Raw genomic sequence first — 15,602 nt, forward strand, 5'->3', positions numbered from 1 at the left:
GTCAATTGAAAAGGAAGATTAACACGTGGTCTTTCAAAAATCAGCTTCAGGATGACTTTGCTGTGCTCCTGCTTCTTTATCTTCAAGGGAGAAAAGTGCCGATGTGTTTTTTTTTTCCCTCTTAATCAAATCTAAATCTTAATATCAATTGTTGAAAATAAAACGCATAAGTATTTAAATGAACTTTCCAAGCTTTATTGATTAATTCATATTCATCAACCCCCACTTATATTTACCTTTATATTTATAGGAAGATTACTCTTCTAACTATCATTGCCAGGGGAGGCAATCCGGGAATGGAGATTCAAACCCCTAATTTCTTAGAGGCTAATCCGCAATTTAACCACTTGAGGACAAGGGTGTTGTGCAAAATTTGGTTTAGATACTGGTTATCCTTGTGTCAAGTCTCTTTTTCCCATCATTGCAACCTGTACAAATTGGTTGGACTGCAAATCAGCTTCTTCTTCTTTTATGGAAATTAAGAACATGTTATTTTGTAAGTCCTAGTTAATTATCTCATCTTATGTGTCCCTTTAAGAGAAAAACGAAAAGCCCGATGAGTAATCTTTTCTACGTATACAAAGTTGATAGATGTCAGATCACAGTTATGCATGCAAGAGGGGTGACAGATACCCAAGAATAGACTGATTTTATGCACCTCTGATCAATTTTAGATAGTTTGGTTTCTCGATAATTCAAGCTTGAAGAAAGAAAGTGTATAAAGAATAGCTAGGAGTCATGTGGAAATTAGTTAATTTGGATTTCATCAGGTAGCTTTGTGCATTATGCATCCTATTGCTCTTATTGATTTCTCTGGCTTTGATAAACACTACAGTTCTTTCACAGTGCTCTGCTGTTCCGTCATTATGGGATAAATGCGTGTGTTAGTTAAGATATTGTAGTCAATGACATCGTATTTACCAAGTCACTTATTTTATTGTCGTTGTTTCTACTAATTTAACTAAATTTCTCCCAGAAATCATGACCTTTCGCTTTTATTTATTGGGGAGGGTTTACTATTAGCTTTGGTGTCTTTATGCTCCATGATTAATTTCCTTGGCTTCTTTGGTTGGTGTTTCTGATAGTGCATCGGTTGAAAGAGATGTGCAAATGTTTGTCTGTTGGACCCATTCCTTCTGGGCCTCTGAACTAGCGCAAGCTTCCTTTCTTGGACAAAGGAAAGATGGAATTACTTGATGTTTTGCTGCATCTTTACCTAATTTCAATATAAAAAAACTCGTGCGATTAACATACTAATTGCAACGTAGTACTTTGCTCTGAAATTAAAAGGTAAAAGTCTTGGTGGTGATGCATGCGTGGACATCAATGCACGAAGTTTTGCTATTGAATGTGTGGATTTTTTATTTGTAACTTATTTTGCATGCTGTTGGGGTATTGGTTGATTGACTAGGAGCTAGAGATAATGGATGGAACACTGATCTTATTTTGATGTCTTTTGTACACTTAAGAAAACATAGGAAACCATGAAAGGGACCTTTCTACTAAATGCTGGTTGACCTTTGTTGAGATCACATCAAGTTGGAAAGACAAGATGAGAAAACAGGAAGAAAGATGGGAATAGAAAGATGGAGGGGAAGTCTCTGATTTGAAGGCCGTCCAAGTTGTCCAAGAAAGAGTTCTGTGGAACCAAAGCTCCACTAATAAGCTGTATGGTCCAAAGAAAAAGAATAGTGGACCAGTATGGCTGAGTAGATGAGAAAAAATGGGATACGTGAGAGAGAAACAAAGGACCGCGTTTTTTAAACGCAGAAGAAGACAACCTAAAGAGAGAAAAACGATGGTGGGAACTTGGAAAGATTGGGATAGGAGAAGATATGGTGGCAAAGCATCTACAAAAGACCCAAGCAAAAGGTTGTGTCATGTGTGACAACAACCTCAACTTATCTTGCATACGCATACCAATCAAGCCATGTCTCTTTCTCCTCCTTGCACCTTAGCCATTTGTCGCTTAATGTTCTGTTTTGACTTAATTGTCATGATTATCTGGTTTAATGGTTTGTAAGTTGTCGTGTAAATTCATGGGCAATGGGGCAGGGATTCACAAAAGTCTCAGCCCTTTAATCAACCAGCCAAAGGTTATCTTCTCAGGTTTGAAATAAAAATGAGAGCCATGATCGGCAGCATGGCTACTCAGAGTCGATGAAGGCATGTTGATTATTTTCATTTGCGGACATGGTTGCCAAGCAGAACATTGATTGATGGTGACCCACTCAACATTTCGTTGCTCAACATGATGATCGGAGGAGAGCCGATTGCCAGCCCATGAGTCCATCTATGCTGTCCAAACCAAATCCTCACTCCTAGGAGGCTTCTCGATTACAAAAGCACTTCGGCACTTGAAAATGAAAATTAAGTGGTGGGTTATTACACTTTACACTCGGAGAATAAAGTTGGAGGAGGTTTTAAACTGTGTCTAGAATTTTGTCTCTCAATCTCTCCCAAGTGCATAACATGTGGAATCTGGATTGTTTATTGTATATGAGCTGATAATGGTTTGTGGTGAAAGCTGAAAGCTGAAAGCTCATGTGGTATAATTTTCAAGAGCCCGTGACAGAGTGGGGGCGTCTGTTTTTGTTTTCCTGCTCTCTAGCCATTAGCTTCCCCAAAATGTGCTGAGTATTTTCTACATTAGGATATGCATATGTTCTTTGAATTTAGCTGAACATATTCCTAAATTTATTTAAGATCTTAAGCAAAAGGGCGTCATAGAGACTGGTGGCATCTTAGATGTATATAATATCTATCTCTTTCGTTCTTTCCATAAGAAACCCTGAGCTGTAGTAGAGTTGGAATGCAACACTGAGCTCCTAAGTTCTCTTTTCATACAAGTTACAGGAATGAATGCATGGAAAGCTTCCCTTTGTTTCAAGAAATTACTTTCCGAGCTACAATTCTGGGTGTCTTTGACGATATCTCCTGCATCACTTGATATTTACTACATCAAAAGAGAATAGACAGCTTTCAGCACCAATGTTGCAAGTCACCTTTTCAATCAATGGTTAAGCTTTGCACCAATGGGTGGCTTTTGCTTGATGGAGAAAATCCAACATGTAGTTATAACTAGATTTTTGTCCCTTTAAATGTAATAACAAATATATAAAAGCGTCATTAACATTTTTTTAAAAAAATAAACAAAATTATTATTATTATTATTAACAATGATATATATTTTAGCCACTAAGCTGGTTACTTTTTTAATTTTTTTTAAAAAATATCATGATGGTAGCCAACCCTAGTTAACATATAAAATCTGCAACTCGAATAATATAATCATAATAATTCCTTAAAAAATCAATCAAAGTAAATTATAAAACTTAATTCTCAGTCAACACAATGTCAAAATGAATGAATGAATATATATATATATATAATGACTCAAGTCAACCAGGATAGACCTATAAGACTCGCGACTTGATTCATGCGAACGGGATAACCATATATCAAGTAAACCAAAAAATAAATTTGAAGTTCAATTTTCAACTAATCCAATATTGAATGACAAAATCAAAAAACAATAACATAAAATAACAACTTGAGTCTACTAGATTAACCTGAAAAACCTTGTTTTGTTTTGTGAGATTATTTTTAATTTAATAACATGATAACAAAAATAAGTGCTTGTAAAATTGAGGACCAACCAAATGTTGGTATATTTGTATGATACTATGATAACCCTGTAAAAAGAAAACTAAAAAAAAAATAGGAATTCCAATTCAAAATCAATAAAATATAAAAAGATGAAATTAAACAAAATCAAGAAAAACCTAACTTCTAATGATGAAATCAAGAAATAAAGTCAGAGAAATCAAAGAGAGAGAGAGAAAATATCCACACAAAAAAACCATCCATGTCAACCCGAGTTAATTTTCCAAACTTACAACACAAGTTAGGAGACCAAGATTACTTCAAAGAAAGAAAAAAAAACTACAAACCATAATCCCTAACCAGCCCAATTCTCAATCAACACACTATCAAATGATGAAATAAGGGGAAAAATTAATTTTAAAACAAAGGACCATAAAAGGGGTCAACCCAGGTAAACCAGTCAGACCATCGACCCGAGTCATAAGAACCGGATAACCACATAGAAAACATGTGAAAAAAAGATTTTGAAGTCTAGTTCTCAACCAATCCATGTTAAATGACAAAATTGAAAAAAAAAATCAACCTAAAACACCTATATAAAAAAAAACTTAATTCAACCTAGGCTAACTTAAAAAACTTGTGATCCGAATTATTTGACAGAGATAAAAACATAGAAAGAAAATAAAAAAAAATAACTAAACTCAATTCCCAACTAATCAATTATTAAAGGATAAAACTGAAAAAATTTAAAAGAAATAAAAAAGGATTCAAGTCAATATAGGTTAAACTTCTGAAATTACGACATAGATCATGAGATCGGGATTACTCTATAGAAAGCAAATAGCAATTATGAAAGATGAAATAAAAAATAATCATATTTTAAAAAGTACACAAAAATAAAAATAAAATAAAAATTAAAGGAATGAGGACCAAATGTAGAAGAAAATTAACAATGCAAGGCACAAAAACTAAGTGAAGGAGAAAGAAAAGAGAGAGGAGAAGAAAATAAAAAAAAGTAGTTGGCGGCACGCCGCGACCCCAACAATGCCATATGCAGCCCAAAAGTTAGTTCTCACTAAGACAATTCAAGAGAGACTGCATCATAGCTCATTTGGTGGACGGAGGAGGTCGCACGCACCTTAACATCTCGACAACTCTCCTCACTTGATGACACGTGTGTTGCATGCATAAACATTCTTCTTTTTGTCATTCTATTTCATCTCCGCTCTTGTTTCATTTTCTAATTTAGTCTTTTAAACCTTAATTGTTTTAGATCAATACAATTAAATTTTATTTTATAAAATCAAGAATTAGCTGCATGTCGAGATTGTGAGACTCTTATATATAGACAATCAAAATAAACCGTCAAGTCTAATTTTAAATAAATTCAATATAAATTGATCAAATTGAAGAAGAAAAAAGGTTGAGTGATAAAAAAAAATTAGGATAAACATTTTTCACTGCCTATCTGATTCAGTCCTAGTATTAGCAAAAATAATAATAATAATATTGGTTCAATCTTCAAATTCAATCCCTAAGATTTTAATTGTTTTAAATCAATAAAACTTCATTTAATCTCAACAAACTAAGTATTGACTGAGCGTATGGCCAATAAAACTTCATTTAATCTCGACAAACTAAGTATATTTGCAAGAAACTTCTACTTGAGCAGTGCAGAAATTCTCAAGAGCTACAGCAAATGGCCAATTTGTGCAATCAAAACTAGCCGAAACCAACAAATGAAATATCTTCCCAAACTCTCTTCCAGAAAATGTTAGGGGTAATTTTCCTTTTCAAGAGACAAACAAGGCGACCGATGCTTAGGGAAACGCATCACCTCAGCCCTTCTATGCGAAAAACAAGACCAGCCCTTTGATTACTTTATTAATTAATAAAGTTTCCAATCTTCTCTTCAATAGATCTTGAGCTCCCACTAATAAATAAATCTAATCCTACCTGACACTGATTAAAGTGACGAAGAAAACATTAGCTATTGCAGCAACTAGAGGCTTAGTGGAATTACAAGACCAACACACACACAGAGAGATGAGAGTAATTTAAACCATTGTTTGATTAAACAATCCTCAAAGCATTATGGAGGTTGTTTTCAGGGATTTTTATAGGTGTGTTGGTTCAAAGAACCCGACGTCTTCTGTAAGCAAAGATCTTATTTTACATTTTAAAATTGACATATAAATAGAGAAAACATAAAAGCTGTTGTTAATATTAGTCGCTGTACCATACTAGACATGTTCTCTCATGAATAATGCAAGTTTATTATGGTTTTCGTCACTTCCCTAATACTCAATTGCTAATGAGATTCAGAACTCGGAAGTGGGTCACATTGTTGTATTATCACAGAGTTGCTTTGGAGAAAAAACAAATCTTTGCTAGTCCAGTTTTAGACCTTCAATCTGCATTGATACTTGTATTGTAATAAAAAGAAAGTAAACTCCTTTCAAGTAAAGAGACAGAGTGTGTGTGACAAGAGGGCATCCACCAAACGCCCAGCCTATTGTCTAACAGCTACAAAGCAAATGTTTAGAAAGATCATTCTTGACATCAGATCTAAAAACAAGAAAGATTCAATTTTTTTAGATAAAACTATTTGAAACACAATTCCAGACAGCACCTATATATCCTTTCTTTCTGATTTTAACTTCTTAATAGTCGATGCAAAATGTGATAAAAGAAAAAAGCAAAGAAAGCCCTCCAAACTGGAAAACTAAAGCAAAAATGAGGAAAGCAAGAAAGTAGAGTTTCAATGGAAACATGACCCATGTGGGTTTTGATTATTATATGTTTGAAAACCAATCAGAAAAATCATTGGATGTTGAGACACTGACTTTGCACACTTGGAATGGAAGGACCCCCGACTCATATATAATATTGTAGCATTTGATTACGTGTTGGGTGCATTACATGCAAGAGGAGGAGAATTTTCAGACACAAACATGACAAAACTCAACAAAACCACGTTATTTTAACTGCTCATGATTGCTAAGAAACTTTCAGCATGTTATGCTAATGTTAGGTGTCTTTGTATTTTTTGCCGCTCAAGGTTGTGACATACAGTTGTCTCTGGTTATTTATTATTTTGAAAACACAAAAAGTCAGCTAATACCATAGCATACCTTTCTAAGGTTACTTCTCTAAAGCATGAAGGCAATAAGGGAACCCTAGCTAATGCTACCAACAAAGACAGAGATGGAAACTATAATATAAGGATTCACTCCAAGTAGGCATGTCCAAATTCATCCACAGCCATCATATGCGCACCGCCTTTTTGGATTTAATCAGCCAGCGATGCAGGCAATCAAGGGATTCAACAATTCTATAGAGTAATACATCTAGGAAAGTATCCATTAACTTGAGATTAAGATAAGGTTGTAGGTTTTAAATTATGCAACTACCACAGAAAACATTCAATCAGCAGAATCAAGATATTGCAATCACAAGAAATTCTAGCATCTAAAACTACCAGTAAACACGGATCATGGAATCGACTTTGTACCGAGCAAATAAACAAAATGCCAGCACCAGAGTAGACAATTCAGAAACAAGCAACAAGGTTTTTAGCCATATTCTTCTTCGCAATGCAAGGAATCCAGTGAGGCCACAAGTTCTGCATCAAGGTGCAGAAACAAGTTCCAAGTTTCTAAAGTTGTTTTCCATCACACTTCTATTATAATTTGCAACTACATATAAGATCTCCATCAGTGAGCGCATGCATGCTCATGAGTTCAAAAGATAACAAGTCAGCTATAAAAAGTATTTCATTAAGTTGCATCACGAACTATACACTAGAGGATATATTGTTTCACTGAAAAGACAGGTGAGGGGTGTAAAAACTGTTGTGCAAGGTTCATTGCTCCTTCAGGCCTTCGACACCATCATTACATTTACAGAACAGAGTCGCCTAAATTCAGGCATTACAACAAGGAGCCCTGCTCAACCTAGATACATAAGAAATCTGCAAGCGTTAAGGCGGGCAAATTTTAGAGACTGCTTCAAAACAGTAAGACAAGCAAAGCTCACGAGAGGGAAGCTACTATAACCTAATTAGACACTATAAAACAATTTGAGTATACAACATTTTGGTCACCCTCCGGCGAGACACCTTAACTGATAAGAATAATCTTAAGGGGAAAATAAACTCATGTCATACACCTTTAGAACACCACATGTGTGCACCTTAACTGATAAGAATAATCGTAAGGAAGGGGAAAATAAACTCGTGTCAAACACCTTTAGAACACCACATGTGTGCACCTTAACTGATAAGAATAATCGGAAGAAACATAAAAGTATAATAGAACTTTTCGCACCTAAATGCCTAAATTAGTTACTGGTTAATGGTGAAGCAACGAAAGACACAAATGAGGATATCTAGAAATTCCAATAATCACTACATTGGATGAGAATTTCCTTGGTTTCTAGCTTGGCTTATCACCTCATCTCCCTTATCACGCTCCATTGAAGCCTATTGCCATATCAAGCACTAAAGAAGGTTAGAATTCCAATACATCATCTCTATTACTTCTTTAAATGCCTTGTCAGTAACAATAACGATAAGGGGGGAAACACAAGAGTACTAAATCAAAGCTGGTACGCGCTAGGAAACCTATTGCCATATCAAGCACTAAAGAAGGTTAGAATTCTGGCAAGTTAACTTTCCATTTGAAGTTCTCATTTGTTGTGAAGTACAGAACAAAATATCAGCATCTTAAAGAGACACAAAAGCACATTGTTACAATCATAAAATCAAATTACCCAGCAATATCCATTTCCGAAACAAATAGTACCCTACTAGATTGTCTAATTAGATGTTTTGTTCTACTGGGATTAGATAGACACAAGCAGAGGAGACTCACAAGCTAGACAATTCATATTATAAGTCATAAACAGAGCCACCAGCAATAGTACCAAATTTATTGACAAAATACCACCTTAGTAATTGAGTTGGGACCCCTGATAAACTGTGAGTTGATAAAAAACCAACCTCCCTGCTCGTCATATTGTTACTGCTCAGCATCTCCATGCTGAAGCTGACATAAGCTCTCTACGCTGCCAAAAAAGCACAAGCAAAGCCTGCTGCCTTTCCACGTGAAATCCCCTCACTGGAGTCCTCTTCACCACACATTCTGCCTGAGTTTCGGTGAAGTTACTGAAAGTTACGGGAGAAAACCCGGCAGATGCAAAGATTGTCTTCCAATTTGGCATTTTGTCTGTAGCACGAAGACGCCCCAGCACAGTACTTTCAATCCTAGGCTGGAGCAAAAACCTCTCAATCTTGTTCACATCATCCGTAGTTGCATTAACAGCATCCAATGATTCCAATAGGTGTGTATAGGATTGGAGGGCATGGAGGATATGTTGTGGGAATGGAAGGTCACTTCTGTCACACCCTCGGTCCAAAGACACCACAATCTTTGGAGAAAGTTGCTTTATAAAGCGCAGCAGCGACGGTAGTGCAGATGGTTGATTTGACGAGCACCAAATAGGGAAATTCACCACAACAGCCTCATGTTCACTAGTTCGGAAAAAGGGGAGAGAATAACAATGTTGCTCCAAAGAATCAAAGTTAATCACATCAAGTTCAAAACTTAGACCAATCTCATTAGCAAATTGAGTTAAGTTATCGCGCATAAGACTAAGTTCAACGGGATGGTGAGTTGAAGGAGAGGCAAAGGCAGTGGTTTTCAATGATCGGCCACCTCTATTCCGGGGAAGTTCCTGCATGAAAGAGGCCCATTGAGCACCAAATCCAATATCAAAGTCCACAATGTGAATCCTATCTGCATCGTCAACTGCTTCAAGGAGGGCCTGATTGCAGGTGAAGTTGACAAATTGGATAAGTGGAGAAACCTCAGATAAGACTTTGTAAGCACTCATTTTGAAGATGACATCGAATGGGGTGGGGCTCCTAGGTGGTGGAGCAGTGACTGAGTTATTATTCATGAGAATGAGCAATTGAAGAGCCTCCTTGAAGTAGAAAGCTGCCCTATGGAGAGGCTTCCCAGTTGGGAAGAGCTGTTGATTGAGCCGCGCCAATATCCCTTGCGCGTGTGAGAAGTTCCCAGTCCCTACCAACTCAGCTGCCTTGTAGAGCTGGTCCAACAAAGCATGCTGGTGCTGGTGCTGGTGCTGGTGCTGGTGCTGGTGCTGGTGCTGGTAATGTTGAGTTCCTAAATCTTCCTTCTTCACCACCAACGGCTTCTGTTGAAGTTGTTGGTGAAGAAACTGGACTCTCTGAGGAAACCCCAGTTGCTGTTGTTGGTGTTTTCTTAGCAAAAGTTCTTGCCCAGGATCAGAGAATGGTAGTTTTGGGATTACATGAGAGATTGGGTCTATGCCACCAGAGTTGTGGCGCTTGAGTTGGGAATGGAGAGGGCGGTTTTCTTGCTGATAAAATGGTAATTGCAAGAAAAGGTTGGGATTTCGAATGCGTGGATTATGAGACTGTTGCTGGTTCATCAATATCTGTGGATTTAGTATATGCGGCTTCTCCTCTGGGGCCTCAATTTGTTGCAGCTGATTTTGATGATAAACCATACCAGGAGGTAAAGAAAATGGAAGTGAAACACTGTTAGTTGGAGAACTAAAAACTGGGCTTTGCACACTAGAGTTGTTGTTGCTGCCAAATCCAACATTTTTGTAGTTAATCAAACCAGAAGAAGAGCTAGGAGCAACTAAACCAGACCCAATATTTGAAACCCCAGGACCAGGAAAAGGAGCCAAATTAGTACCAATGCTTGACACGCCACCTGGAATTCCACTTAAGGACTCAAACCCAGGTCCTTGATCAACAATCCCCAATCCACCAACACCAGAACCGCCGCCAACATTGCCATCAAATTCCAGCTGACTGCTTCCACTTTGCAACAACTGCTTTAGCCCAAACTGTGTGTCATCCACATCCCCAGCTATCCACCTCAACAAGGATTGTTCTTGACTTGGCTCTGACAGCATATTCTCCCAGTCTTCTAGTCCAAGTCCACATCTTTCTCCTGTTGAAACAAACTCTAGTCCACTTGGGAATGGCTGCAGCTCTGTTGCCCATTCATCTTTCCTTTCATTGTTCACTGGGTTCACTACTTTATCTGTTGCCGTGATGGTGGCGGTCTTGTCGCTGGTGTTTCCACCGGCGCCGCCGTTTGAGGAGGAGGAGAGTGTCGAAACTGATGTAGGTGGGCTTGGACTTCTTCTCATATGAAGAACTGAGTTAGGTTCTTTGCTTGCAAAGCAATTTACTTCAAGAAGTTGTTGTCGTTGCCTTTGAGTCCAAGTTTCTTGTTGAGAACAAACTGAAGCAAAACCATCAAAATCTACACCCCCCTTGGCCTGCAAACGAAAGGGCATGCCTCTTATAAAATACCAAGAAGCCTGAGGAGTTCGGAGAGAAGTCGAGAAAAGGCCCAAGATTTGCAGTGGTGAAGTGAAGGATTCTCAATGGCGTTGGCTCTCTCAAGAGGGCTAACACTCAGATTTAAAAAGAAAAAGGAAAGGAAAAGGAAGAAGAAGAAGAAGAAGAAGAAAGGAACTTTCTTGTTCTTTAACTGGGATTTTTTAACACAATATCATATCTCATTGCATGCCATGAATCTCTCTTCTTCAACCCACCCATTACAACAAAATATCTTTTGTCACTAGCTCTTGACCACCCACCAATCCTTTCTCATTCTCTTGGTGAGCTCCATGTTTTTTTATCTAATTTTTCCCTTTTCTTCAACTACATATCAATCAATCTACCTCTCTGTATTTTGTTGTTGTGTAGTTGTAGTTGTGGTTGTGGTTAATTGCTCTTTGTTTCTCCACTTCTTCTAGCCCTTCTGTCTTAACAGTAATAATATACCATCATTCTGTGTTTGCAATGGATGCGTGCATCATAAAAAAGGCAATAAAGTGTCCCTCTCCCCTCCTCCTCCTCCTATCTCTCTCTCTCTCTAGTCTATATCTCATTCTCTTTCTATTGTTTTTCATTTTATTTTATTTTTGCACTTTAATATTTGTACTGAGTTTCTGTCACCCTCCACAGTTATACTGTAATCCTCTTTACAAAGAGTAAAACAGAGGGCACTGCACCAATTTTACCCTAGACTGACTGATAAGCAGCGATTCTCACATGTCAGTGACGGGAAAGTGTGACAGTACGATCAAAATACTGTTAATTTAAAATTTATTTTTATATTTTATTTAAAATAAATATTTTAAAATTATTTTAATACGTTGATATTAAAAATAAATTTTAAAAAATTAAAAATATTATATTAATATATTTATAAAAAAATTACTTTAAAATATAATATCCACCCACCCCTTAGATTTCGTGTCAGCTTGGCTATTTTGTATATGAATTAACAAATGTAAATTTATCTCCTCTTGGAAAAAAATAATTTAAACTTAAACAAAAAAACTAAAAAAAATCAAAACCGAGAGGATTACATTTCCAGTAGAAAAAATGCAACTCTTTTCATCCTTTTCATCCATGAAATAAAGAAAAAACATTTGTGTGGAATATGAGGGGAGGAAAGAGGAGAAAGGGAGAAAAACGAAGAGAAGAAGAATTGATCGTTGAAGTCGCACCAGAGCTATGTCACTTCCACACTGCATTGGAAGTTAGTTGCTGCCAAGATGTTTCCAACAACACAGAACGGCCATCTCCAAAGATCAAAGAAAGTAATGTGCGCCTTCTCAATGCAGTAACTCTATCACACGTTGACACCTGCTGCACCAAACATTTACTTGCTCCTTCATTAAATATAGACCCTAATTCTATAATAACTTTTCAATTGAGTTTTAAAATTCATCCACTCGAACCTATTCTTTTAATTTAGTCTTTGATTCTCTAATAATTCTTTAATTTCATCCTGAATTTACCCCGTTGGAGTCCAATAAAGGTCAAGCCAAGGAAAGAAGAAGAGAAGGGAAGAGAAAAAGACATTTGATCAGCCAGGTTTGCGCGTTACAATCATGTTCATGACTCAAGTCATGAATTTAACGGCTAACTAGATTCGATCTAATATGTTGTCATTTTAATATTAAAAAAAAATATCGTCCTAAAATCTTATTTTAAAGTTAACCGATAGTTTTATCGGTTGTCTAAATTATCTTTGGACATGTCAAATCAATTGGATCATATCATAGCAACAACCTGCAATGTTTAGTCCCTGATCTTATAATAACTCTTTAATTAGGTCTTGGACTTCATTTCACTCGAGACCAATAAAAGCCCAACCAGTAGGAGAATAAGAGAAGGGAAAAGAAAGAGACAATTAACCAACTAGATTAGTGCTTTGTGGTCTTATTCATGATCTAGGGCATAAATTTGATAGTTAACCTGAGTCGATATAATATATCAGTGTCTTGATATTACAAAAAAAAACAAATGGTGTTATTCTGAATTCTTTTTAAGTTAACTCATATTTTTATAGATTATTTGGGTTGCTTCTAGACTAACCAAATCAACTAGGTTAGGTCGTGGCAATTGTCACATGATATAATTTGGGTATCGAGTTATATGAGTAATCGAGTTGAGATGTTTCAAGATTAACTTGTTGGGTTACATTTAATAACACTTTAATAACACTGTTAAAAAATCCTACATGATCTGCCCATCCTTTACGTTTTAAAAATATGATTTAGATTTTTTTAAAAAAATTAATACAATATCTTTTTATAATTTATTTCAGTTAGATCAAATTTTGATCAAATCAACTTGGTAGGTTGGTAATTCAAAGACGGAATGTTATCCCCAATGCAGCTAAAATCAATATCATTTCTTTTTTTTATAATAATATATTTCTATTCTTTGTTAGGATATCTGATTTTTTAAAAAAATGTAGGAGATAAAAATCTCTTTGAAATATAGAAATTAAAAGAACCTGAGTGAAATCTTGTCTGTGTTAATTTTCCTCCACGCAGCAATATAGATAATTTTTAATGGTAAAATACTTAAATTTATCCTTATATCTGTATCAATTATTTATTTAATTTTTTTCTTCTTCAACTAACTCTTTTGTTTTTTTTATTTATTTATTGCATTGATCCTTTTTTCTTTAATTCTTTTTAGTCAGTCCTATACCTAATTTTCTTCAATTCTCAATATGAATTATGCATGAAAATTTGACATTATTAAATATTTTTCAATCTTGAGATGATTTGTTTATACTTATATAAGATTTATATCACTAAATAAGTCATCTTCAAAGATATATTAAAAATTACTAGTATAAAACTAAAGATATATTAAAAATTATTAGTATAAAAACTTGAGGAAATAAAAACTTTATTCTAAATTATTTTTATTTTACCATTTTTTGTTTAGTTCGTTTTCAATTGATTTTCACCTACTTTCATTAAAAAAATTAAATCTTTCTCTGTCTTAATAAACTTGGAGGAAGTGATCTTTTTCTGTTACTCTAGTTTATTTAACTTTTAACATGTACAAGTCGTCACAACTAACATTATTTATCTATGTTTTTAATATGTTTTATAATATAGTTTATTTGATGATACAGATCTCGTATAAATATAGAAATTAAATCATCTCAAGAATGAAAAATATTCGATAATGCTACATAATTAACATGTATAGTTAATACTGAGACTTGATTTAATTTTATTTATTGAACTAGTTGAATCATTCTAAAGAACATAAAGGTTATTTGAACGAGTTTAAAAATATAAGGATTAATGATTAAGTTAAAAATACAATGATTGAAATTATTATTACAGGCAAACATAGGAGTAAACTTGAGGTATTTACCTTTTTTAATTTTATAAATTTTTTCTTCATTTTCACTGTTTTGAAACTACTCGTTCTGATCAGGAAAAGATGATAAATAATTTTTCTTGCATTCGTTGTTTTTTTTTTCTTTGTTGGAAAAAAAAATGGACATTTTTTCCTTATTTTCAATTACAAGTCCAAACACATAATTTTTTTAAAAAAACAAAACCTAATTATTTAACCAAAGGAGTTAAAAACTCCATATTAAATGATGGAAATAAATAAAACAAAAAAAATATATAAAAAAAAGCTGAAAAACTTTTATTATATGATAAAAAAATAAAAAATAAATTTATCATCAATCTAATATTAAAGAACCTCATATTAAATATTAGAATTGAAACAAAAAAATAAGAAAAATGGCACAAAAAATCCGGTGGTGAAACATTTTTATTTTTATTTTTTGAAAAGGTGAACTATTAAAAGTGGTGTAACCTTTCAAAAAAATAATTTTGTATTATTTCAAACATTTTTAAAAATAAATAAATTTAGTATTAATAGTGCTCCTAATTAATAATAAAAACCTATGAGAATAAGTTTAGTATCATTTGATTAGTTGTTATTATATGACTAAATAATAGGAAATAATAATAAATTTAGTTTCATTTAGTTGGTTGCTATTATATTACTAAATAACAGAAAATAAAGACTTGTATTCCTACATGGTAGGTTTATCCTGTATGATTAATACTAAATTTATTATATATTTACTTTTAGACATGAAACAATAAAAATATTTTTTTTCAAATTCTAAATAGAATCTCTTCTCAAGTTAAATATTTATTATTTAAGTTGATATGCACCAGAGTAAATAATTGGAGATTATGATAAAAACATACAATATAAAAATGGATTGTTAACTCGTAGATAAAAAACTAAAAAAAAATATTTTGAATCAAAATTTTTTTGGTGCACCTCTGGGTTTGACACAACTTCATGACCCCAATACAGTTTAGTTAGGCAGAGTTAGTTTTTGTTTTCGTGATGCACAAATATTTTGAAAAAAAATAATTTTTTTAAATTATTATTTTTATATCATTTTGATATTGATATGTTGATATTAAAAATAATTTTTTAAAAAATAAATAAATAATATTATTTTATTGAATTTTCAAATAAAAATCATTTTGAAAAGCAACAATTACCACAACATCAAATGGGCTCTTGATTTTTTTGGTTAGGAGTAAGGACTATTTAGAATTGTGGT

General features: G+C 34.2%; 1 protein-coding gene across 1 annotated transcript; it reads right to left on the reverse strand.

Annotated features, from left to right (window-relative positions):
* Positions 1–8,353: 8,353 nt before the first annotated feature.
* Positions 8,354–11,576, reverse strand: LOC7465515 (scarecrow-like protein 27). The gene has a single exon (XM_024598257.2). It carries the CDS (start codon positions 10,966–10,968, stop codon positions 8,635–8,637), a length of 2,334 nt encoding a protein of 777 aa, XP_024454025.2. The 5' UTR covers positions 10,969–11,576; the 3' UTR covers positions 8,354–8,634.
* Positions 11,577–15,602: the final 4,026 nt, after the last annotated feature.

This window comes from Populus trichocarpa, chromosome 3, assembly GCF_000002775.5.
Source record: "Populus trichocarpa isolate Nisqually-1 chromosome 3, P.trichocarpa_v4.1, whole genome shotgun sequence".
Lineage (NCBI taxonomy): Eukaryota > Viridiplantae > Streptophyta > Magnoliopsida > Malpighiales > Salicaceae > Populus > Populus trichocarpa.